This window comes from Idiotropiscis lumnitzeri, chromosome 21 (assembly GCF_059441095.1).
Source record: "Idiotropiscis lumnitzeri isolate Australia: NSW breed Sydney's pygmy pipehorse chromosome 21, RoL_Ilum_1.0, whole genome shotgun sequence".
Classification (NCBI taxonomy): domain Eukaryota; kingdom Metazoa; phylum Chordata; class Actinopteri; order Syngnathiformes; family Syngnathidae; genus Idiotropiscis; species Idiotropiscis lumnitzeri.
The window spans coordinates 2,591,811-2,614,061 of NC_142411.1; the positions used below are offsets into that span (position 1 = coordinate 2,591,811).

A 22,251-nucleotide genomic window follows, 5' to 3' on the forward strand; every position below is an offset into this window, starting at 1 on the left:
CCTGCTTAAAAAAAGATGTTTATTTTGTTTGGCTCCCTTTCAAATGGTAACAATCAGCCTATGTCAAGAGGTAGAAATTAGTGAATTGGTGGGAAATATCACAGACTCGCGCACACACACTCGCGCACACACACACACACACACCATCATCATGATCATTTGAACAGTGCAGCCTCGTGAGAAACGTGCAAGCTGAGATATCAGTAATAAATAATATGTAGGCGGAGCATCCGCCACGTGAAGGGTTATCACTTGAGCCTCATGACAGCAGCTGATTGGCCGATCACAGTAACCCCGCCCCCGCTTATGGCGTTTGCGCATTAGCTTGTGGTCTTTCGGGAAGTGCAGATGGGAGTTCTTGGAGGAGGGGGCACATGCGCACGTACACATCGACAGGAGATGCCCGTTATTTGACCCAAGAGATTTTGAGACAGCGAGCGATGAAGGCGTAGGTGTCGGCCACCTCCTGGATGACCTTGCTGGTGGGCTTGCCGGCGCCGTGGCCCGACTTTGTGTCCACGAGGATGAAGAGGGGGTTGGACTGCTTGCCGCTGCGGCCCACCGTGTGCTGCAGGGTGGCGATGTATTTGAGCGAGTGGAGAGGCACCACCCGGTCGTCGTGATCGCCCGTCAGCAGGAGGACGGCGGGGTACTGGACCCCGTTGTCCTCTGGGACTCGGATGTTGTGGAGAGGGGAGTATCTGGCGGGCGGGTGGGAGCGGGTAAGACACATATTCCAAGAGGTGTGGAAAAAGTGTGGGGGAAACACATCGTTAGTTGCCTCTTCTCTCTTCACGTACGTCAAGTAAGTAGGTAATATCGGTGGTGCATGAAAGGCAAACTGGAAAAGACGGTGAGCCAGGGGAGACGATCACAAAATAATCTCAGGTAAAACTCAACTCCTCCACTGTGATCTCACAGACCTTCAGCACATGTTCGTTTTAAGGAATTAATTGCAATTTGATCCCACAAAGTTCGGTCCAGCCCTTTGCAATCTGAACTTGTCAAATGTGGTTTGCAAGGAAAGATGAAACTCACAAAACTAAAATGAAAAATTTGATCTTAATCAGCACTAATGCAATAATACAGACAAATATATAAATTAGATAAATAAATAAGAGAGTGCAATGGAATTTAGTACTGAATGGGGTATATAAAAACACATCACGATGCTGTTCTGCAAGGTAAGGGTGTTCTCGTGTGTGTGTGAGAGTTCAGAATGGAGATGGCTCTCGGAAGAAACTGTTTCTCAGTCTATTGGTCCTCGATTTGATGCATCTGTAGCGCCTGCCAGAGGGCTTGCACTGGAGAGGGGAGCCCTCTAATCTCGTTGCACACTTGAGTACAATGACAATAAAGGAATTTCTAATTCTAATTCTATATTCAGTTATTTAAATATGTGTTCCCAACGGGTTGACGATGTCGCAGTAATAACATTTTTTCAAGAGGAAAACAATGATATGATATATGAAGGAATGTGATCATAAAAAAACAGAACAGTCTTCTGGGCTTGACTTGCTTGGGTCGGAAGACATATTTGAGTAACGGAAGGATGGTTGTTTGTCTTGGCTGGAGCTGGTGCAAGGTGCAAGGTGCACCAGCTCCAGCACGCCGCGCCCTCGTGAGGAGAAGCGGATCGGACAATGCATGGATGTCTCCAAGCAAAATTAAGTGCACTGCTCGGCTACAGCCAGCGTAAGCACTGTCGAATCACTCGACTAAATTTGCGTTGTGAACTAAAGCCACGAGCACCTCTGAAATGTGTGGTTAATATTTTAACACCATGTTGTCCATTAAGGAGAATACGTTCACGCTAAATGACGAAGTAACCATGGAAACTAAAGCTGAAAACCATGAAGGCCACAACGCATTTCACTCACTTGATGAGCCACTCAAACTGGTCTTTCTCCTCAGAGCAGCCAAAGTCGGTGGTCCAGGCGTGGCCGATGGTGAACTTGTGGAACTTGAGCATGTCCATGACGCCCACCTGAGCGACCGCGCAGCCGAACAACTCGGGCCGCTGGTTCACGCACGCCGCTGCATGGAAGGATTTAAAAAAATAAATCAATAAACAATCACGGAGGGACGCACCATGTCCGGGTGACGCGTACCTACGAGCAGGCCGCCGTTTGAGCCTCCGTTAATGGTGAGCTTGGACGGAGAGGTGTAGCCCTCTTTGACCAGGTACTCGGCCGCACATTGAAAGTCTGTGAAGCAGTTCTGCTTGTTGGCCAGCATGCCGGCTAAAACAGGGAGAAGCATCGCGCGTAAGTAGAAACACTCATTTCTGTGAATCGTAACATAACTCTCGTCACCTTTGTGCCAGGTCTCGCCGTACTCGCCTCCTCCCCGGATGTTGGCGACGGCCAGGACTCCGCCCAGGTGCCGCACAAAGATCAGCCGTGAGACGCTGTAGCTGGGCGTGATGGAGATGTTGAAGCCGCCGTAGCCGTAGAGGAAGCCCGGGTGGGAGCCGTCAAGCTTGATGCCCTTCTTGTGAACGATGAACATGGGGATTTGAGTGCCGTCCTTGGTAGTGTAGAAGATCTGGACGAGAAGCGGCGGACGGTGGTGAGATGGGAAAAGATGAAGCGACAGGTTTGATTCTTGTTACCTGGGTGGTCTGGTAGTCAGACGGGTCAAAGCCTTTGACTGTGACCTCTCTGAAGATGTGCGGCTGCAGAGGCTCCTTGGTCAAGTCGCAATGATAAATGATGGCTGGATAAAAAAAATAAATAAAGACAAAAAACTTTTTGTATTGGCAGCAAAAATTCTGCTACTGGACTAAATTCTAGGGAAAAAAAATCCCAGTTGCATTTTTTTTTAAAGGCTCTCCAAATGATCTAGGATCTTGATTTTTGTCAATCATTTGGAATTTGACAACTCTCATGTATGTTTTGCCATATTTATGTTCAGTTGATGATCTTTCAAAGGAATCGAGACATTTCACTACTCAGCAGTTACCAGAAGAGGGCACACAGCATTTCAGATGTAAACTAGCTGCAAATGTTCCCATTGAATCAAAGTCACACAATCACTGAATTTTACCTGGCGAGAGGAAGGAGGTAAAATAGTAAAAGATTTCCGAGTCGCGCTTCCTTCCTGTGAATCCAACCACAGAGCCGACATCCAGAGGAAAAGTCCTGAGCTCCTCCCCGGAACTGAGACGATACATTTTCAAGACATTCTTCACGTCGTGGAGGAAGCACACAAACAGGTAGCTGGAGTACGTGCAGGTGGCGAATACTGCCAACGGAAGACAGCACAATATGTCAAGTGGACAAAATAAACGGATCCTGAAGATAAAAGCGCACGGCGGCCGCTGCCCACCGATAACGTCCTTGTCATGTTGAGGGATGAGCTCCGCCCAGTCGCTCTTCGACGGCGAGGCGAAGTCGATGTTGATGAGGCGGTAACGCGGCGCATCCAGGTTAGTCTTGAACGTGAACACCGTGCCCTCGTTGGTGACGTACTCGTACTCGGCGTCAAAGTTGTCAATGAGCTTCACCCATGGCAAAAGTCCTGGATTTGCAGAGAGGAACGAAAGCAAACTTGAACACATTGCCTCATTATAATAGTCAAATTACAAAAGGCTAAGTGCATAGATAATGAATTCATTCACGACTAGGCGAGTGTAAAAAAAAAATTTGTGGATCTTTGACGTCTTTAATGGCAGTAACTGAGTTAAGAGGGTCCTCGCTTCTTCACAGCCCCGACATAACACATTTTACAAAAAAGCGCAAGCCAAAATCCAACGCCAAACATGCCTGTAATCCCCTGAGGTGTCTTCTTGAGGTCACAATACCACAACCTGTTGACAGGATCGCAGCCTTCCCTGATGGACAGCAGCACATAACGGCCATCATCTGAAACCTACACAGTGACAACATTTGTCACCGCTCAGTGAGGAGAAATAACAAAGCAAAAAGCACAGAATCGGCCTCATTTGGGGGCAGGCGAGAAATGACCTCGGCTCCACTCATCCACTTGGGATGATCGGGAAACTCGGCACACAGCACGTCCTCAGACTGCGGGGTGTCCAAAACGTGGAAGTATAGCTTCTGGTCCAAGTTAGTTGAGGTCTCAGTTCCTAGAAGAGAAGATATTTATTGTCAATAGTGTGAAAAAGTACAAAGTTGGTATGCGAAGGAGGCCTATTAAAAAGTATTGACGATTCATACATGTAAGTAAAATGTATTACCTAACATTTTGAAAGCATCTTGTAAAACTAGTCCATAATCGCACATTTACTTCCGTTGAATCCACAATAGAAGAAAAAAAGGAAAGATTGTTCTCATCTTGAGCTCACCGTCGCTCTTGCCCTCTTGCTCGGGGTACGAGTTGTAAAAAAGGCCTTTCCCGTCATGAGTCCACGACATGCAGCTAAACTTGACCCGCTCCAGACGGTCCTCCAGTTGCACGGCACCTTCCACCCGCAGGAAGTGCATCTCCACCCAGTCCGAGCCGCTGGCGCTTGTGCCGTACGCCAAGTACTCGCCATCTTCTGAGAATGCGTAGCCTTAAAGAGGAGGCAAATTGTTCATGTTTGGGAATTTTTCTCTTAAGAATTTAATGTCACGGAATCAGGTCTCGGTCATTACCTTGTAAGGCAACTGTCCCGTCGTCAGAAAATGTGTTGGGATCCAAGAAGACAACTGGTTCTGCATCCAGGCTCTCCTGCACATACATCACACTCTGGTTCTGGAGGCCAGTGTTGTAGAAATGAAAGTACCTGGACATGACGACGGATGGACATCAGAGCAAGATAACCATTGACTTATTTATCATAAACCAAGCAAGAATTAGCGATGATTGGCTTCAGTTGTTGCCAGCCTTACCGGTTTCCCCTTTTGAAGGGACAGCTATACTTGGGATAGTCGTACAGCTCAGTCATGCGCTCCTTGAACAGATCTCGCACCTCACAGCGCTCCAAAAATGGCAACGTGAGCTGATTCTGAGCACTGACAAACGCCTATAAAATCAAATAGGTTAAGCTTTTAATTTTTTTTTTTTAAACATTTCTAGTCAATTGGAAGAGTCAAGCAGGCGTAATAGTCTGACATTAGATCATTCCATCAATTTTTAAGCAACATTTGTGATTTTTTATAAACATTTGAAAGCGAGATAATGGTCAGCAGCGACAGGTTTGCTTTTGAAACAATCTTCAAGAGGTTCGGATTCAAAGATGCTTTAGTACCTGCGTCTTTTCACTGTCGGGGTCCTCCAGCCAGCTGTATGGATCTTGGATTTTGTAGCCATGATAATCATCCACCTATGACACATAAAACACCTCTTGTCAGACTTTACGTGATCCAAGCAAGGAACGGTCCGTGACTCGTCCAGAAATAAGGAGTGCGGCTAGGGAGTGGCTAACCCTGCTAAGCTAACTAGCATGCTAACAAAAGAAGCCGTTCTCTTCAACGAATTTAAGAGCACAATGGCGGCAAACCCGGTTCATTAGCACGCTAAGGCTAATCAGGCTAACACACTGTACTTACGACTGCATCGTCACGGAAAGCGGCGGGGTACTGAAAAGCCATTCTGGACGCCGGTTTTCGGGAATTGCGTAAGAAAAAAAATTGCCCCAGTGACCGAAGTGGATATTTACGTATGGCTTTCTGGAAGACTGAGAACATTTATTTCAGATAAACACGCAAAGGAAAACTTGGCACCGGAGAAGCCTTGCTAACACACGGCCGCCAACGAGCGCTGTCAAGAGGTGACGTTGCGTCTGCTTGGGCGTGAGCGCCCCCTGTCATCGGGAAAAAAGATTGCCACAGTAACAATGCAGTCGACAGAAATTCTGGAGCAATTTTCATGCGAATTTGGAACACGAGTTCACCACATTGTGAAGCCAACAACATGACTATATTTGGGATGCTCAATACCACTTTTTTTTTTTTTTTTTTAAACCAATACCAATGTGAGAATTCACTCTTGCAACTAATGGTATCGGATAACTAGTACTTACGATACATAAAATTTCAATGACCACAATAACAGATTATTCTGGAAAACAAAAGCGTTTCTGCCTGTCTGACACACATGATGATTCACCAAAGTCCGTAGAGTACGAAGAGTGCAGTTTTAAATGTTGACCTTTCCACCCCTAGCTAAAGACTATGTGCGTCCACCGGGAATCTCCATCATCAACTCTTATCTATGTGACAGAGAAGGAGAGACCCCAACCTTACCCTCCTCTTTCTTTCTTTCTGCTCGTCTCAGGCCCGCCTCCCCCAGCACTTCCGTCCCTTCCTTCCTCTTCCAACTTGATCAATCAATCTTGATTTGGCTCTAATTATCACTGGCGCCCATTCTTGCACAAGACCGATAGCATGCAGATAAGGCAAAATGAAGCCACACATAACTGGAGGCCTTGAGGAAACGGGTCGAGCCCTGGGCGCTAAAAGAAAAGTGAGTGATTCTTAGAAATGGGCTTTTAAGGCGGCGTGTCGTCGTCGGCCACATGAAAGCGGCGGTTACAACACTGCCGCTCGTTGGCTTTCTTCCCAGCTATGTCGATAGGACCCTGCAAACAGGTTTTAATGACGTGGCGCTCTCTCGGCAGTAAAAATGGAGCGCATTGTTTGGATACCACGGCTGATCAGACGGTCAGATGTCCTCTGGCACATTCCGCACAGTTCTTACTTTCAGATTTATCATCACACGCGTCATAATTCACAAGAAACGGTTCGTCCGCGTTGTCTGGAATTACACAAAGCGAAAGTGAGGCTGAGAGTAAGATGGGCGGGAGCGTAAGGAAGGTTTCTGTCCTGTTTTACGGGAGATGAAATGAAAACTTGGAGATGTAACGTTGACATATTCATGGAACAAAAGATGGTCCTGGCCTCCACCCAATTCTTTTCTTCTTCCCCTACTTCAAATCAGGAATACCCCACAATGCAAAGAGGATGTTTTCCTGTTCGCCTCTGTCGGATATGGGTCACGGAAAGTATTGTTCTCAAACCGGCGTGGGAGACAAACACTGACACTTTGAATGAATGCGTTTGCATTCAACAAAAACATGTGACCTCTTATTCTTATTCCGTGAGTAAGTGGGGGAGTATTTTGACATGAGCTGGGAGCGTATGAATTAAAGCTCCTCCTTCCTCGTTTTTTATCCGGCGTCCACCCCCATCACAGGAGGAAGCACCTGTCTCGGTGGTAGCGGATGAAGAAGGACGACCACCTGTTGTGTTTGTGTGTGAGGGTCATCACAAGGTTACGACTTAAGAGTTAGAATTTAGCGCATGCTCAAAACAGAAAGTAACAAACATTCAATTACGACTAAATTGTTCACACAACATATGGAAAGTCACACATTCCTCCCAGAGACTGTTTATGTGCCTCGGTAGGTGCTGCTGTTTTGGTTAGCAACACGGACTCAGCAGTTACACCCGCTGTCCTTATGATCGAACTCTAATTTTAATGACAAAAATGTACGACAGAAAAATAATTTGAGTGATCTAACAGATGCAACAACGAGGAACAAATAGATCAACTTGTCGTTCCCGTTTGCACGGCCACTTGTTGCTAGGCAGAATTTATAGAGCCAAGGAAGCGGACACAACAAAAACACACACTAGGAACAGGAAGCCGGAAAAAGAAATTGGTTTTCAAAGAAAACAGCACGATCTAGAGAATAAAATGAGATTGAATCAGTGCTCTGTATTAAATATAAAATGCAATTGGCCTACTGGAGAGCAGGCTGCTGGATCTTAATTTGTATTCATCTCAGCAGCGAAGGCGAGGCTTGCATAATTCACATTTTTTCGTTCCATAGCTAAATTGGGTAATTGTGAAAGCAAACAAGGAACCATCAGCAGCATACCTTCTCTTATGATTACGTCATCTCCAACTCATGTTGCACAAGCACTCCGATTGCAGGATGTTTTTCTACATGGGAAAAGAAAATACAATCAAAACATATTTGTCAATAACACCAGAAAACGTTATTGCAACGATGTAAACACAAATGACACGACCTCAGCTAAAAACCTATTTTAAGTTGCCCCTTCATCCTAATAATAACGGTTGTCCGAGGGGGGGGGGATGCCAAGGCGACACAACAATGCTCACGGATGCTTTTAAGTGCGCAGATCACAGAGGACGGCTTCCTGCCTGTTTGTCTCGTCGGGCTGTTATTAGCCACCGAGGGCCAGAGCGACAGTCTCCGCTCGGTCCTGTCCTGTCCTGTCTGTGCGTGGCGTGGTCGATGGTCAGGACGACCCGTCCCGTCAAGATGTCAACAGGAAGTGGGAAATTACAAATTGCACAAATTGGGCGTCTGGATGTATGACGAATGTGAAAAAATATTTCATCGTAAAAAAAGGTTAAGTCCGAGTGTGGATATGTGAGGTCCACCGGGATGGCACAACTGCATGGAGTCATCTCGGTTCGAATTATTTATTTATTTTTGCTACTCGTTGCTGTCTTTGACTTTGCTCTTAATTTGCTGCGTAGGGCAGCAAAGCCTCTAGGTGGCAGTTGCCAAGGAAACCGAATAAAAGCCAATTGTTAATTGAGGCTTTGGGGTAAAGCTTCACATTCTCGCTTTGCAAACTTGTGATGTGACCAGTAAGAATGGGCTCCTAACATGAGCAGTCACACCTAAATAATATGTGACCTGCAAATATTTGTAAATAAAATTAAAACAGATGTAAACACATTTCACAGACAATTATTGTCATACGGGGTGCACGAGATCATTGTTTTTAGAAATGATTTTAGTAAAAGGCCTTCCACTGTGTGTGTGTGTCGCTCATGAAAAGTGATGAAATCTCCTCGGCTGAGGTAACGCGACTGGATCACTTCAATCATACGTCAGACAAAAAAACATTACGAGAGCGACAAGAAGAACCTGCCAATTATTCAGAGTGGAAGGGAAGTTTGTCATTGTTTGCGCTGATCATGTTGAAAGGAAGTCCGAGACAGTCAAAGGCGGCCCGCTGAAAGATGTCAGGATAAAGGGACAGTTGGCACGAACAAAACGCTGTGACGTACAGGTGTGGGCCACATGCATGGTTGATATTTACACTTGCATTAAAAAGACGTCACGGTCGGAAAAGAAAAAAAAAAAAAAAAAAAGAAGCTTGGCAATCGCATTCTGAGTGATTTGTATCTCGTCCTCTGGCAGCGTGTTTTCCGACTCGTCAAACCAGACGGGCTGCTGCCCACGCAGGGCCGTCATTGCGGCCATTCGTCTGTCCTAATTTGTGTTGAAATGTACAGCGAGAGGTCAAAGGTGGCAGCCGTCACATTTAGTTTCTGATCACAACGTCATCGTTTTGTTCGTTAGGTAAAAGCCGTCGTGTATGAATCGCACAAACAAGACAATCTGTGGTTGACTTGTGGTTTTGCCTTTTTATGCCATCAGTCATAACGGGCTCCCCGGAGCCCAAAACACTCGCGGTGGAGGTACGTCGCCGTCATTTCTATTGCCACAAACCAGGAAGTCGACTGCTAACTGACGAACATGCGCACCAAAATTTGATGCATTGTTTTTTTCCACGTTTGCTGACTGACACTTTAACATTAACGAGAAGCGAGCAATGCAACTTAACAACAACATTCGTGGCACAACAATATTTGGTCACACCCCTAAAATAATAGCCTAAATCCTTCTTGAGGTTTTTCACAAAATCTGAAAAACCTGAAACTAATTCTGATTAGATTAAGTTTATAAAAAAAAAGAAAAAAATCCTTTCAGGGATTGGAATGAATGATCTGTCTAACTAAGGATGCAGCTGATTTAAGCTTCTTTTTTTTTTTTTGTTAAAATAAGACTTGGGCCATTATTTGAAGAAGCTAACAATTTGTGAGTGTGCTTTTTCGAAGTGAACACTACATGCGACCGAGGAGAGAGAGTAAAACGATACGCTTCGTACAAGCAGACAATCAGGGTAAAAAAATAAAAAAAATTCTAACATTGATAATTATTCAATCACCAAAGAGGTCAATATTGTTAGCTTATCTGACTTCAGTTTCTGCATCCAGAAGCGTACCAGAGTCTGACCAGACCAGAATGAGGTACTTTACGCCGATAAATGGCCATCAAATGTTCGTAACGTAAGTCATCAGGAATTCACGGAAATAAATTGGAGTGGGGGGGTCCCGTGGGGGTGGGGCCATTTTCAGCATTGATTTGTTCCATGGAATTGTTGCCAGCAGTCTTATTGTTTACTATATTCCAATAAATGTTGAAAGCATTTTAATAATTGCCTGTAACCCAGGTCAATATTTTTTTTGGAACGCGACAAGGAGCAAAACACGGCGCCAAAGGGGATATTCAGGCTGGTGTAATGCAAGTTAAGAGGACAAAAGAACACCCTTGATGTGCTTCAATTTGTCCATCATCCCTTTTCTTGCCATCTTTGAACCTCACTTTGTTTCGGGTAAGAAAAGAAAAAAAAAAAGGTGGACCGGGGCAGTGAAGCCGAGTGAGTGTAAAGCTTTGCGTGCAGACGGATATTACCCTTTTAAAAGCAAAACAAATATGTGTGGCAAGGTGCGCCCTGTAATTTCGCTGTTGACATGTGCACTTACGGTGGGGCTCCAGGACCCTGTTAATGACTAGGGCAGGTAAGACATGGAGACAGGTGGAGGGCAGTGCCGTCTGACGGCTCCCCAGAGAAGAAGGAGAGAGTGCGTGTGTGCCGCGCGATTGTGTAAAAGTGTCACAGACAGACACCGTGGCACCTGGTGATGTCATCCATGTTGTCACCGGGCGCCTTCAAAGTTCCCCCGTTTACAACACACGCCATTCCTGAAGCTGTAAAGACCTTGAATCACGCTGCATTGTTCTCCTCGGGTGCTCTTGCTCAACAACAAATGACAGTGCAGCACGCGGCCTCGTCTGCAGGAAGGAGCCTTGTGGCAAGCTATCATCCACGGGAGAAAATTACACATCCGACCCGTCCGCATTGTTTGACCGGATCTTGCCGAAGTTAAAAAAATAAAATAAAATAAAACAAACATAATATGCATTTGATACGCCAGGATAATGATTTGTGAGTTAGAACTTTAAGTGTGAATGTGAGTGTTAATGGTTGCCGGTCTGTATGAAATCTGCCCTAAAGACCAGGGAGCTGTCTATAAGGGGAAAATAAAAAATTCAAGCGGAGAGAAGAGGCAAAATCGATCAGAGCTCTTGCACAAACGTTAGGCATAGTCGATGCAACAATTAGGAATGGCCTGAAAAATAAACAAACTACTGGTGTTGTACCGAGTAACAAAAGTCGAACGCGTAGATTCGTAATATTACGAGCGTTGGAGAAAAAAAAAAACGACAGTAAATTCAGAGAAAATAGCATCATTTTATGAGAAGAAATTTGGATTGTTGTGAACATGTATTTTTTATTTATTTATTCATTCATTTATTTAATCAATTATTTATTTATTTACTTTTCTTAAAGTGCATTACTTCTCATAAAAAATGCTCTCTCTGAGAACAGACCACAGACTGCTCGTCGTCAATGTGACAAAGTAGCTTTGATCTAAGAATGAAATTAGTCGCAGCTGAGCAGAAAAAATTAAACATTCGACAAAGTTGTTTAAAAATATATATAAATAAATAAAAAACACAAAGAAGCTTTGAGGCCATTAAAAAAGGGAAGAAAAGACACGCAAAAGAAAAGGGCCTTCCGAGACATTGGGGAATATCGAGGTGTCCAGAATTTGTTGGCAAGATGACAAACTAAAACTAAAGGGAAGCTCAAAAGTAAATGACAGCAAATGATAAATGTGAGTGAACGCAGCCGAAGCAGACTAACATAAAATAAAGAAAGTTGAAAGTATTTCCGCTTGCATTGTCACTTTTGCAATGTGACTGCCTTGTTTTTAATTTTTTTTTCTCTGTGGGTGGTGTGGAGAAGATTTAAGGCAACGTGTGTACATGTAGCGCAGCGACATTCCGCTCAGCCTCGAAAGTATGATAATAACCTGTCAACAGGAGATCATCCGCCGGTGGAGGAAAGACAGTTGGTGGACGTCGAGGTGGGTGGTGCCGTTGGACCTTTGGGTGCCTTGAACGGGAACAAAACGTCCGACCGCCGCGGTCACGTTGATAAAGCTTGTACGGCATCTTAAGGGAATAATAATAATAAGCACAAAATTGACAAGTAAAATCAACGCTTTGAAAAAAATTCTGAAGGCAGTTTAATATTTAAAAAAAAGCCAAGTCTACGTTTTGACCCTGTTAAGTGGCACACAAAATTGTTTTTATATGACGAATTCGAATGACATTCCTGTGAACTCGCCGCATGTATGTCAAGTCGCGATAAAACCACTTATCGTCGTGCCAGCCAACTCTCAAAGCTAGCACGCAGGTACTATGAACACACAAATCCATATGTGGACGGCTCACACAATGCAAGCGAGTATTAAAAAAGGTAAGCAGACAAGCCTGGGATAGGGAAGCCTCGGAGAGGAAGAGGAGGGGAGATAAATAGAAGGTGATGAAGGAGATGACCCAAGGCAAGGAGAAAGACGCAGAAGCGGATTCTAAATTACACGGTGGCTCATGTCAGCAGTTGTAATTAGTAGCTTAGTCAGGAGTGGCGAGCAGGACAGGATGTGTCAGAAAAGAAACCAACGGAGAAAAAAAAACAAGACAATAGCAGACAAGACACAATAAACTCCGAGAACAGCCTGCGAGGCGAAGCGACGACGACGGCGAATGGAAAGACAAGGCAGGTTGTTTGCAGCGTGTCGCGTGTCAAGCACGAGAATGATGTGTGCGGAAATCCAGGCGCTTCTTGAATGGGCTGGCGCGGCGCCAAGGTAAATGTTGCTTTTGGAAGGCAGGACGAGAGTGAAAGCTCCGACCGCACGTCAACGCGAAGTACAACACGCATATTGTTGCAACCCCGCAAACTTGTACTCTTAAAACATCCCTCATGAAAAAAAAAAAAAAAAACAGATTCAGGAATTGGGTGACTTTAAATGGTGTCAAACTCTGGTCCTCAAGGGCCCGTTTTCCTGCATGCGTTCGATGTTTCCCTCCTCCAACACAGCTGATTCAAATGTTCAGGATCGTTATCAGGCTCCAGCTGAGCGTTCTGATGAGCTGATCTTTTCAATCAGGTGACTTGGAGGGGGGAAACATCTAAAACATGCAGGATAGTGATCCTCGAGAACCGGAATTTGGCGCCTGCGCCTTATCACAAAGCTTCACTTTGGGACGATATCACATCCAATGACACCGAGAAAGAATCATGAGAATCGTTTTGAGTGTTCGAAAGTGGAAACCAAGCGCTGATGTCGAATCGCAGAGAGGAAGTGTTCTGCCATCCCCCCCCCGCTAGGCCCGCCATGCCATGTCATGCCGTGCCTGCCATGCCTGCCGGCTCGGCGCTTTCGCCTTCTCAAATGATGTCATCCCCTATTAGCAGTCTTCACGTCGCCAACACAAAAGCGCGCATGGTTGTCTCGCACTCTGAGACGGATGGAAGTCGATGTTCGGAAGAATGAAGACATATTTGTCTGATCCGGACATAGCTGGGTGACAGCAACCCCCCCACCTTTAGAGAAAGCCTCACGCCTTGGGGCAAGAGAGTGACACACACACACACACACACACACACTCCAAGGAGGAGCCATGGGGTAAAGGGGGAGGAGGTTGCACCGTTGAAGTGAGTCTAAGCGTACTCGGTCACAAACAGGTAGATTGAGGCTGCATGAGACAGAGAGAGGGAGAGCGAGCGAGCGAGCGAGAGAGAGAGAGAGAGAGAGAGAGAGGTTTAGACAGGGACGGGAACCACTGGTTGCTCTCACACACACTCAAGCTCACGACACAGCCTCACTTATGTGCGGCTCCTCTCAAGGCTTGACAGTAAGTGCGTTCCATCCTTTTCCAACTAATGCCAATTTTTCCAACGCACTCAGCCCTGATTTCCTTTTCACGCTTTCGCATCAGGCCGAGCCGCGCATATCGAGACAAAGGGCGTCTTCATGACGTGACACGCCAGGTCACAGCTGTGTGCCTTTGACTCATGTCTTGATTTTCACAATCGGCTTTCTGCAGTGTCACCACTGGCATCCGCGCTTTCGGAGTGAGCTGTCAGCCTTGTGACACTCATTCCGAGGCGCGCGCATTTTCATGGCAAAACAGGGCGGAAAGTGAACGTTAATGTTAATGTGCCGGTGGTGTCCTTTATCATTTAACAAATATGGTCTCGGACGAGTTAAACCCAAAATTATTCAGGACCTGGGAAATTTGTGACTTACAAGGAATATTCTGCTGTTAATGTCCTAAATTAACACATTTGAAATTACAATCATTAATTGCATACAATCCAGTTTGAAGTCTATCGCTCATTAGATTGAACGGTAGAATTCATGAGAATGTTGCTGCGAATGTTTGTGAAAATTGCCGGGATATGAATAAGTCTTCTATTCTATAACAGAGACTCTCCACGTTTCGCTTTTTAGCCCGGGTATATAATGTATGCAACCTTGCTTCCAAATGTCATTCGACACGGTCCCCCACCTCCCTCCAATTTATAATTCCGACGAACCGGCCCAGGGTTTTTTTCAACAAAAGTGTGCTGGGTCACATTTAACTGCTCGCTATCTTATCACCATCTGAGTGGCAACCTGAGCAGCCTGAGGAGGAAGCAGTTCTTGGAGCGCATACCCCAGCATTGTTTTTTTAATCAAAGCTTCTTCTGTCTTCACTGTTTCATCCCATCAGTCGTGGCTTTGGGTGGGGAGCTTTGTGGGCGACATATCTGTCTACAATCTTCATGTGAACGGCAGGGAGAGACAGTACACAAGCGAGGAAGAGAGCACAGAGCCTCATTTGGTGGAGAGGAAGTCTGCTGGATTGAGTGAGAACGCTGGCTGGCTTCCTTGTGAAAGTGGACTTGCTGCTTTGGGGGGGGGGGATGACGCGCACAGGAACCTCCCTTACAGCTCCGGGGTTTGTGACTGGGATTTTCACAGGATGTATGGGACAGTGGGGGCAGAGGGGCAGCCAGCATGAGCGCTCCGCTTTGAAGTTTGTTTGTCCGGTAGTCGCCGAGGCTGGGAAAGTAAGTCGCGGCTGCCTCCTCACTGTAATTTTAGCTCCAGAACATCTTGTAAAAATGCCTCCTGTTGTCTCACTCTCTGTGGTGGCAGTACGTCGAGATTTGAGCGTTAAAATAATAACTTGATATCACGTCGGCTTGATATAAGGACAATAGTATTTTTATTTTTACCCGAGCAGCCTCGGCTCATCTTCTTTAGTGGACATTGGTGGGCCTCATTTATCTGAAGAACAGATGTTGGTCTACATCGGCTTGTTTTGATTTTGTCCTTTTTTCCGAGACGCCAGCCTAACTTTTGGGATATTATAAAAGCGCTTTTGTATCGTCCTCATTTTTGGTGTTCCATTTTGTCGGAAATTGTACCTCAGCAAAATATCCCGTACTTGACGTCTCCATTGTAGCCCACTCTTGGGAAATAACCTCGTTAAAATGTCGACTCCCTCCAGGCCTCGTCCTCTGAGTGCAGCACAGTCATGTTAACCTCAGAAGGGTCACCGCACAGGACGGAGGTCCCGGCGGCCGCAATGGCGGCGTCTGCGGACTCAGACATGACGTCGTGGAGCGAGGCCGACTTTGAGGACAAATGCACGTACATCGTAAAGGACCACCCTTTGGAGGAAGCGTCGACAAACTGCAGCAAGACACGAGCCGAGAGGTCCTTGCCCAGGAACTTGGCCCTGAAACGCCGCCCGGACTCGGCGCAGGTAAGGTCATCGTATCTCGACATGTTTTGCGCTACCTTGCGTCACCCCTGCATCCACTCATCCATCACCGGGCGGGAAACACTTGACAAGTCGCTGTCTAATTTCAGTCTTTGCTACATCGAGGCAAAGCCTGAGAGAATTCCCGAGCCCCTCGGCACATAGCCCGAGGTCTGTGTGATTAGTAGCTACCTCGGATTCTCAGCCCTTTTGTTCTAGCGCTCAATTACACCGTAAAGCAAAGCCGAGGCACCGAGAAGCCACCTTCTGGGTCAGCCACATTACGCCGTTTTATTTGCAAGCATGCTGTAAAGTGGTTTATGTTTAACCCCCGTTGCAGGAGATGAGAGATAGTAAGGCAGACAGTAAAAGATTAACCCCGTGGATGATGAATGGAGAGGGGGCGTGCTTTTGATCAGAGGAAGCAGTCAAGATGCTAAAATAGCACGTTGACACACGAGTAAAGTCTGTCTGGGGTCTGGCTCACACCAAAGAGCGACCCGACACAAGAGAACCGCCATGGAGCTGCCTTACAGGGGTTTGAACGCCTGGCTCAACTATAGTCGAGGGGGGGATGCCCGTGATACTTTATCCTCTCATCCGCACCCCGCAGGCTCGAGAGCGGTGCGTTTCACACCTGCATGTGACAGAACATGAGTAGGAGTGAAATTGTAATGCCTGGAAAGACAACTTTGGCCGATTGGCTTTTGAAATATTTAGCATGAGTACGGGGGGGGGGGGTATGCTATTCTGGAAGGTTCCTTATTTCTGTTTTTGTTTGTCTTCATGTTCTGCTTTTGAGAAAGTCAGACAAAATTTTAGTGCGTCATTCATGAAAACATCGCTAGGCCAGGGGTGGGCAAATTTTTGGATTAGCGGGCCACAACAGGTTCTAAAATTTGACAGAGGGGCCAGACCAGGAGCAGATTTTGGAGAAAAAAATAAATTTCATTTTATATGAAAGTGAATAAAAGCATGACAAAAATATAGATGTCTTTGGAAAACCACAGTATTTAGAAAATAAAACATTAACAAGGTTTATTCATTTCATTTTTTTCAAGTTGGGCGAGCCGGATTAAAACGATTAACGGGCCGCATGTGGCCCCCGGGCCGTAGGTTGCCCACGCCTGCACTGCACTGCGCTTCTCTGAGTGCATGTTACACCAGATTCTAAGCAGCGTTACCTGTTGCAACCTTGTCTTGATGTCACATGACAGCCGAATGGGCGTATGACCTAGGCCTTCAATTTGTAAACGACACGATCGTTGGGTGTTTTTCTGTTTTGGACAGGTGCTCGGAGTGACCAGCAAGGAGTTGATACCGAAGGGGACACGCTTCGGGCCTCTCGTCGGCGAAAGATACACCAATGAAACGTTGCTGAAGGATGCTAATAGAAAGTACTTTTGGAGGGTAAGCCAGCGAGCGCACATTTTGTTTTTGAAAACCATTCACATCCTCTCACTCCGTCTGAGACGTCGATGCGGCCGTGCTGCGGGACTGGTTAGCCGTCGTGGTTTTTTTTTTTTTTTTGCCTCCTGTGAAGTTTGACATGGCTGCGGTGTCGATACACTCAGAGCGTGGCTGTAGACGTTCGCAAGCGTACAGCTGTTGGGTTTCAGTGACGCAGCGCTTCGCCCCTCTGCGCGCTCGTCTCTGCCAGTAAACACGGCGTCGAAAATGTCCGCGCTTTTCCAGCGTAGCGAACGCTCGCACACTGACGCAGCGAAAAGGAAGTGGCTTTTTGAGCCTGAGAACCGTCACCTTCCAAATAAGCAGCATATGGACAACTTTCAGCACACGCTCTCACGATTCAACACATCTGCAGAAGTTGCGAATGAAACCTGAAGCGTCTATTCAAGTGCTTTGTCAACCTTTATTTTATATTATTATTATTATTTTATTTTTAAAATGATTTTTTTATTATTTATAGTCATAGGAATAATATATAAATATAAATAATAATATAATAAAAAATAAACAATTTTTCCTGTCTAACGTACTTGATTTAATAGAGTAAAAATGGTTACATTTAGTCTGAAGAAGAATTTAAAGCAAATCATCATTTTCTTGAAGTAGGTTTTTTTATGAGGAATGAAGCGCAAAGATGACTGTGACTTTCCGAAAGCCAATAAAATTGATGATTCATCCGTGATGAAAGAAATGTACTCATGAAATAAACTTCCTCTGTTAGACACGCGGCGCCTATCTCGGAGAGATTCTATCGCATTTACCATAAAAGCATCTGGCGGCCCGTGACGTCATAGTTTCGGGTTGAGACGGCGTCATAAAACTGATTAGTCATCAGCACGTGATTTGCGTGCCCCGCTGCAGGTCTTCTCCCATGGGACCTTAGACCACATCCTGGATGGTTTGAATGAAGACAAGAGCAACTGGATGCGATACGTCAACCCGGCCTGCGGCATCGACGAGCAGAACTTGATCGCATGCCAGAGTGGTCTCGACATTTACTTCTACACCATTAGGCCGCTTCTTCCCGGCCAGGAGCTGCTGGTGTGGTACTGCTCGGAACTCGCCCGGCGTTGTAACTACCCACCCCTGGGGCAACTTGCGATGGACTGTGCTGGTAAGTTTTTTTTCCGGGGATAAGATTTTTTTTTTTCATGTAAAATGACTAAATAATTATTGTTGTCCACTCATATCGGCATTCGGACCAAATTTGAGCAATTTTCCTCCCTTTGGAATGCTCGGATGTCTCTAAAATATGTCTGGTCAGGAGCAACAATGCTAAATGTTAAACCAGAAGGTCGCGCTGTTTCTTGATACTCGCCATCACGCCCACGGGCGTTTTGTTAGCCCGGGACACAAAAGAGAGGAGACCCCCTGAATGGAGGGCCCGGTCTCAGGTGGAGCCACAGTCGTGGTAGGTAAGACGAGAGCAATTTCTGGTCTTGTGTCAGCTTCTCCCCGAACGCCGCAACGAAACACAGCTGTCAGCTCGACGCCACACAAAGCATGCGCCTCACCATTCACCAACACAAAAGAGCGCACGTGACACACTGTGTGCACGGACGACCGTAAGCTCGCCTGAGCTGCTGACAGCATTCTGGCACGACTCGTTTTATTTATTTGGCTCTTAAGGAGGAGGAGAAGTAGGAAGCGCTCCAGTGACTACTTGAACTTCCTGACAGGGCGACCCGCTGACAGACTGATGTCTCTCTGAGTGTCGGCTGTTTGTTTGGCCAGGGTTGGAGGCGGGGAGGGGGTCGCACAAGGGGTAATAGTAGATAAGGGTTGCACCGTGGTTTTGTTTTGTTTTGTTTTTTACGGACTGAAATGTGTCAAAGAATAAAGAGGAGAAATGTGCAGGCATGATGTGGAGTGGGTAGCATTGCAGTAAAACTTTTGACCTCCTTGTAATTGTACTTGTGAATTTATTTTCAAAACTTTTCCTCATAATTTTACATTTTATTTGCTCAGTTAGTATGACCATTTTCTTTGACTATTATGAATTTTATTCCCATAACTTTACAACTTTTCTCATAATTTGTGTGGCCCTAACTTATTCAAATAAAATGCGTAGGAAATTGCCTAATTTTACAGTAAATAAATGAACAAATCACATCTTCGCTTTGTATATTGAGACCCACTAGCACCACCTACAGGACTGGAGTAAAAACAATATAACGCAAAATGTTTCATTTTTTCTCGATTAGTCCATTTCAATACACGTTAAGGATTGTTCTGTAAATTTTAGGAAAATAACAAATGAACTGAAATTTCGTGCTTCTACAAATGCGCTTGCTGTATGTTTGTCAACAGGACATCGTCAATCACAAAAGAAGACGACGGAGAAACGCGGACACAGCGTGACTGAGATCCTCCGAGAAGAGCCCCACAAGCCCCTCGCTAGCCTTCACCGACAAATGGACGGTTCTTTAGCTCAGGGTAACCTCTCCGTTTTCCCCATTGTCTACCCAATTCAGTCCCATTCCGAACCGGTCCACCGATACGCAGCTCTGCCCCCTCTCCCGTCTTGTAGTCCTCCGGCAGCCAAAAAGACAGCTTTAAGTAGCCACATTCCTTCAAGTTTGCACTTCAGCTTCCAGCACAGCCCAAGCCACGTCCTAAACAAACCTTACCCAGAACCCTCGGTACCCGATCGAGTGTATCCTGTCTTGAGGCACGCCCCTTATCTCCTACCCCACTACTCACCTTGCCCTGACAGCGTTCTACCTCACCCCTACTTGTCCTACGCAGATCGACTCAAACCTTACCTGACACTCTCCGCTCATGTCGTGCCTTTTGATGGCTATGCAAACCTCCTTCATCCGGAACACAAGAACGTAACACTTGCACTATCAAACACCAAAGATGACCTCAATCCTTCTCCGACTGGCGAGACCAAAGACGAAAAGAAGCTCATATCCCAAAGAGCAAACTACCTCAAGAGTCCTTGTGGGCACCCGGGAGATGGAGACGTCCCTTTACCGTCCACATCCGCTGCCACATCCGTGATCAGCGCCCCATGCGGAGCGCAGCCCTCACTGGCACCCGGAGGGCGGTCTCCGCCACTCGGTACGGCGGCGTCACCGGACCGTGACCCCTCAAAACCTACGACGGCAATGCAAAGCAACACGGCGGATGCGGGGGAACTCGGGAAGTCCAAACGAGAAGAACACATGATCGGCTACAAGACCCTGTCGTACCCGCTTACCAGACAGAACGGGAAGATCCGGTATGAGTGCAACATTTGCAGGAAAGTCTTTGGCCAGTTGTCAAACCTCAAGGTAGGATTACTTTGTAGGGCAAATTAGAAAATGCTGCACTTATTTGGAGGGTGTTAACATGAACGAGCCGTGCCCTCAGGTCCACCTGCGAGTCCACAGCGGCGAGCGTCCCTTCAGATGTCAAACCTGCAACAAGAACTTTACTCAACTGGCCCACCTGCAGAAACACTATCTGGTTCACACGGGAGAGAAGCCCCACGAGTGCAAGGTAAGTTTTTCAAGTGGCCCTCACTTTGCGATACAAATCGGCCCGGATACGACCTTGTTTTTTGACGCAGGTATGCCACAAGCGATTCAGCAGCACCAGTAATTTAAAAACCCACCAGAGGTTGCACTCGGGTGAGAGGCCCTACCAGTGCAAACTGTGCCCAGCCCGGTTCACTCAGTTCATCCACCTCAAGCTCCACAAACGCCTCCACACCGGAGAACGTCCGCACCACTGTCCCTGCTGCCCATGTGCCTACTTCCACCAGTGCAGCCTTCAAGTGCACCTCCAGAGCTTCTGCCCTCTCTCGCCCTCGTCTCCGCGCAAGCACTCCCCCGAGGAGCTCCACAGAGTCAACTCGGAGATCGAGAGGTTCGACGTGAGCGAAGCGGCCGAGCAGCTCGAGGCCATGGCGGCGGAGGCCAAGATGGACAAGAGGGATGTGCTTGCCCTCATTCGGCGGTTGGACACTTGCGCCTCCAAGCAACAGGACGACGCCGTGGCGGCCTTCGAACTCTTCGAATCGGCGAAGAAGGGTTCGCAACGCCACCTCGGACCTCCTCTACCTCTGCATCCAAGCCGCATCAAGCGGGAGTCAGGCTGCATGCCAGAGCCTGAAGACGGCCTTGCTAATCCAGCCATATAATCCTAACAGGTCAACTCAGCAGCTGTCTGGCACTGGAGGTAAAGCCGCATCTATAAACGACTGTTGCATGCGAAGTAGCAAGACTCCACCAGCACAGCGTAACACTTTGTCGCTTTAATGTATATAAAGTTGCTAATTTATTAAGTCGTTCATGTTGATTTCTACAAACAGGGTTTCGTGACATCGCAATATTGTCATGTCGTCCAAAACACATCATAATGCATAAAACATTTTTTTATTCCTACCAGTAAGAGTGAGAATGGAAGTGTGTTTATATGTCTTCTTCTTACCGATACAAATAAAGCAGAGGTATGACTTTGTGAGGAGGAAGCGTCCATTGTTTGTGTAGTGGTGCCCTTTTGTGAGCGAGCGAGCGATGCTGACGTGTGTGCTTGAGGACGTCGATAAACTTCCTGTTATGGGCTCAGGGATGTATTTACAGCACGTGTCAAGCTGTTACCTCGCTAACTCGCTTTCGACATAATTGTGACGCTAGTTTCGGGGCATCTACGGTATCACCTCACAGCGGCTTGCCGCATGGGCATATCAATGCTGAAATGTTGATTAAAGCACATAAAAGCTGCGCTTTTATTTTAGACTGTTGTCAAATTTTAGTTTTACCGCATTTTTTTTTACATGAACAATGTGCCTGCTCATCACAATGTGACATTTATTACACAGTTAAAAAACATATCATGATGTAACAACTTTAAAATAGAAATAACCGACATTCATGGCAAAAATGTTAGTTAGCATACCAAAGCAAGCAATTTGTTGGCGTCCAATTTTTTTACTTATGGCTTTGAGTTGGCGTACAATACAAAAGACAATTAGTTCTGTCAGCTTTCTTTGTGGTAAAATGCGGCAAAGCAAATTTTCACAACAGCAAAACTTCAAATATTTTGCAGACTGGCGAAATGGG

The 22,251-nt window shown here is 46.3% G+C and overlaps 2 protein-coding genes across 7 annotated transcripts in view; one reads left to right on the top strand and one right to left on the bottom strand.

Annotated features, from left to right (window-relative positions):
- prep (prolyl endopeptidase) overlaps window positions 1–22,251 on the bottom strand; it is a 24,096-nt gene continuing 1,845 nt past the window's right edge. Inside the window, exons 2-16 of one of the 4 annotated variants that reach the window (XM_088286964.1) lie at window positions 11,941–12,082; window positions 7,832–7,896; window positions 5,198–5,272; window positions 4,839–4,972; window positions 4,602–4,732; window positions 4,310–4,519; window positions 3,969–4,090; window positions 3,768–3,873; window positions 3,331–3,522; window positions 3,049–3,246; window positions 2,615–2,718; window positions 2,316–2,547; window positions 2,112–2,243; window positions 1,881–2,037; window positions 1–701 (exon numbers count right to left, since the gene is read on the bottom strand). In XM_088286964.1, coding sequence (XP_088143090.1) covers window positions 407–701; window positions 1,881–2,037; window positions 2,112–2,243; window positions 2,316–2,547; window positions 2,615–2,718; window positions 3,049–3,246; window positions 3,331–3,522; window positions 3,768–3,873; window positions 3,969–4,090; window positions 4,310–4,519; window positions 4,602–4,732; window positions 4,839–4,894 — 1,935 coding nt within the window. In that variant the 5' untranslated portion in view covers window positions 4,895–4,972; window positions 5,198–5,272; window positions 7,832–7,896; window positions 11,941–12,082 and the 3' untranslated portion in view covers window positions 1–406. Of the gene's footprint in view, window positions 702–1,880; window positions 2,038–2,111; window positions 2,244–2,315; window positions 2,548–2,614; window positions 2,719–3,048; window positions 3,247–3,330; window positions 3,523–3,767; window positions 3,874–3,968; window positions 4,091–4,309; window positions 4,520–4,601; window positions 4,733–4,838; window positions 4,973–5,197; window positions 5,273–5,498; window positions 5,766–6,194; window positions 6,402–7,831; window positions 7,897–11,940; window positions 12,083–22,251 lie in introns of those variants that run through there. The other 3 variants (XM_088286965.1, XM_088286963.1, XM_088286966.1) reach the window with 3 other exon arrangements.
- prdm1c (PR domain containing 1c, with ZNF domain) lies at window positions 11,923–21,655 on the top strand. 3 transcript variants are annotated; one of them, XM_088286962.1, is made up of 7 exons: window positions 11,923–11,994; window positions 15,476–15,733; window positions 17,021–17,140; window positions 18,062–18,314; window positions 19,511–20,478; window positions 20,558–20,686; window positions 20,757–21,655. In XM_088286962.1, exons 2-7 carry the CDS (start codon window positions 15,503–15,505, stop codon window positions 21,327–21,329), a joined length of 2,274 nt encoding a protein of 757 aa, XP_088143088.1. In that variant the 5' UTR covers window positions 11,923–11,994; window positions 15,476–15,502; the 3' UTR covers window positions 21,330–21,655. The 3 variants fall into 3 exon arrangements, with proteins under 3 accessions (XP_088143088.1, XP_088143087.1, XP_088143086.1); XM_088286961.1 differs by lacking the exon at window positions 11,923–11,994 and adding an exon at window positions 13,670–13,831; XM_088286960.1 differs by lacking the exon at window positions 11,923–11,994 and adding an exon at window positions 13,856–15,032.

Bases quoted from the DNA above. Each gene is read 5' to 3' on its own strand.
- prdm1c (XM_088286960.1), top strand. From the start codon at position 14,886: ATGACGCGCACAGGAACCTCCCTTACAGCTCCGGGGTTTGTGACTGGG. The intron at 18,315-19,510 runs GTAAGTTTTTTT...GTTTGTCAACAG, and splicing joins ACTTGCGATGGACTGTGCTG to GACATCGTCAATCACAAAAG. The intron at 20,687-20,756 runs GTAAGTTTTTCA...TTTTTGACGCAG, and splicing joins AGAAGCCCCACGAGTGCAAG to GTATGCCACAAGCGATTCAG.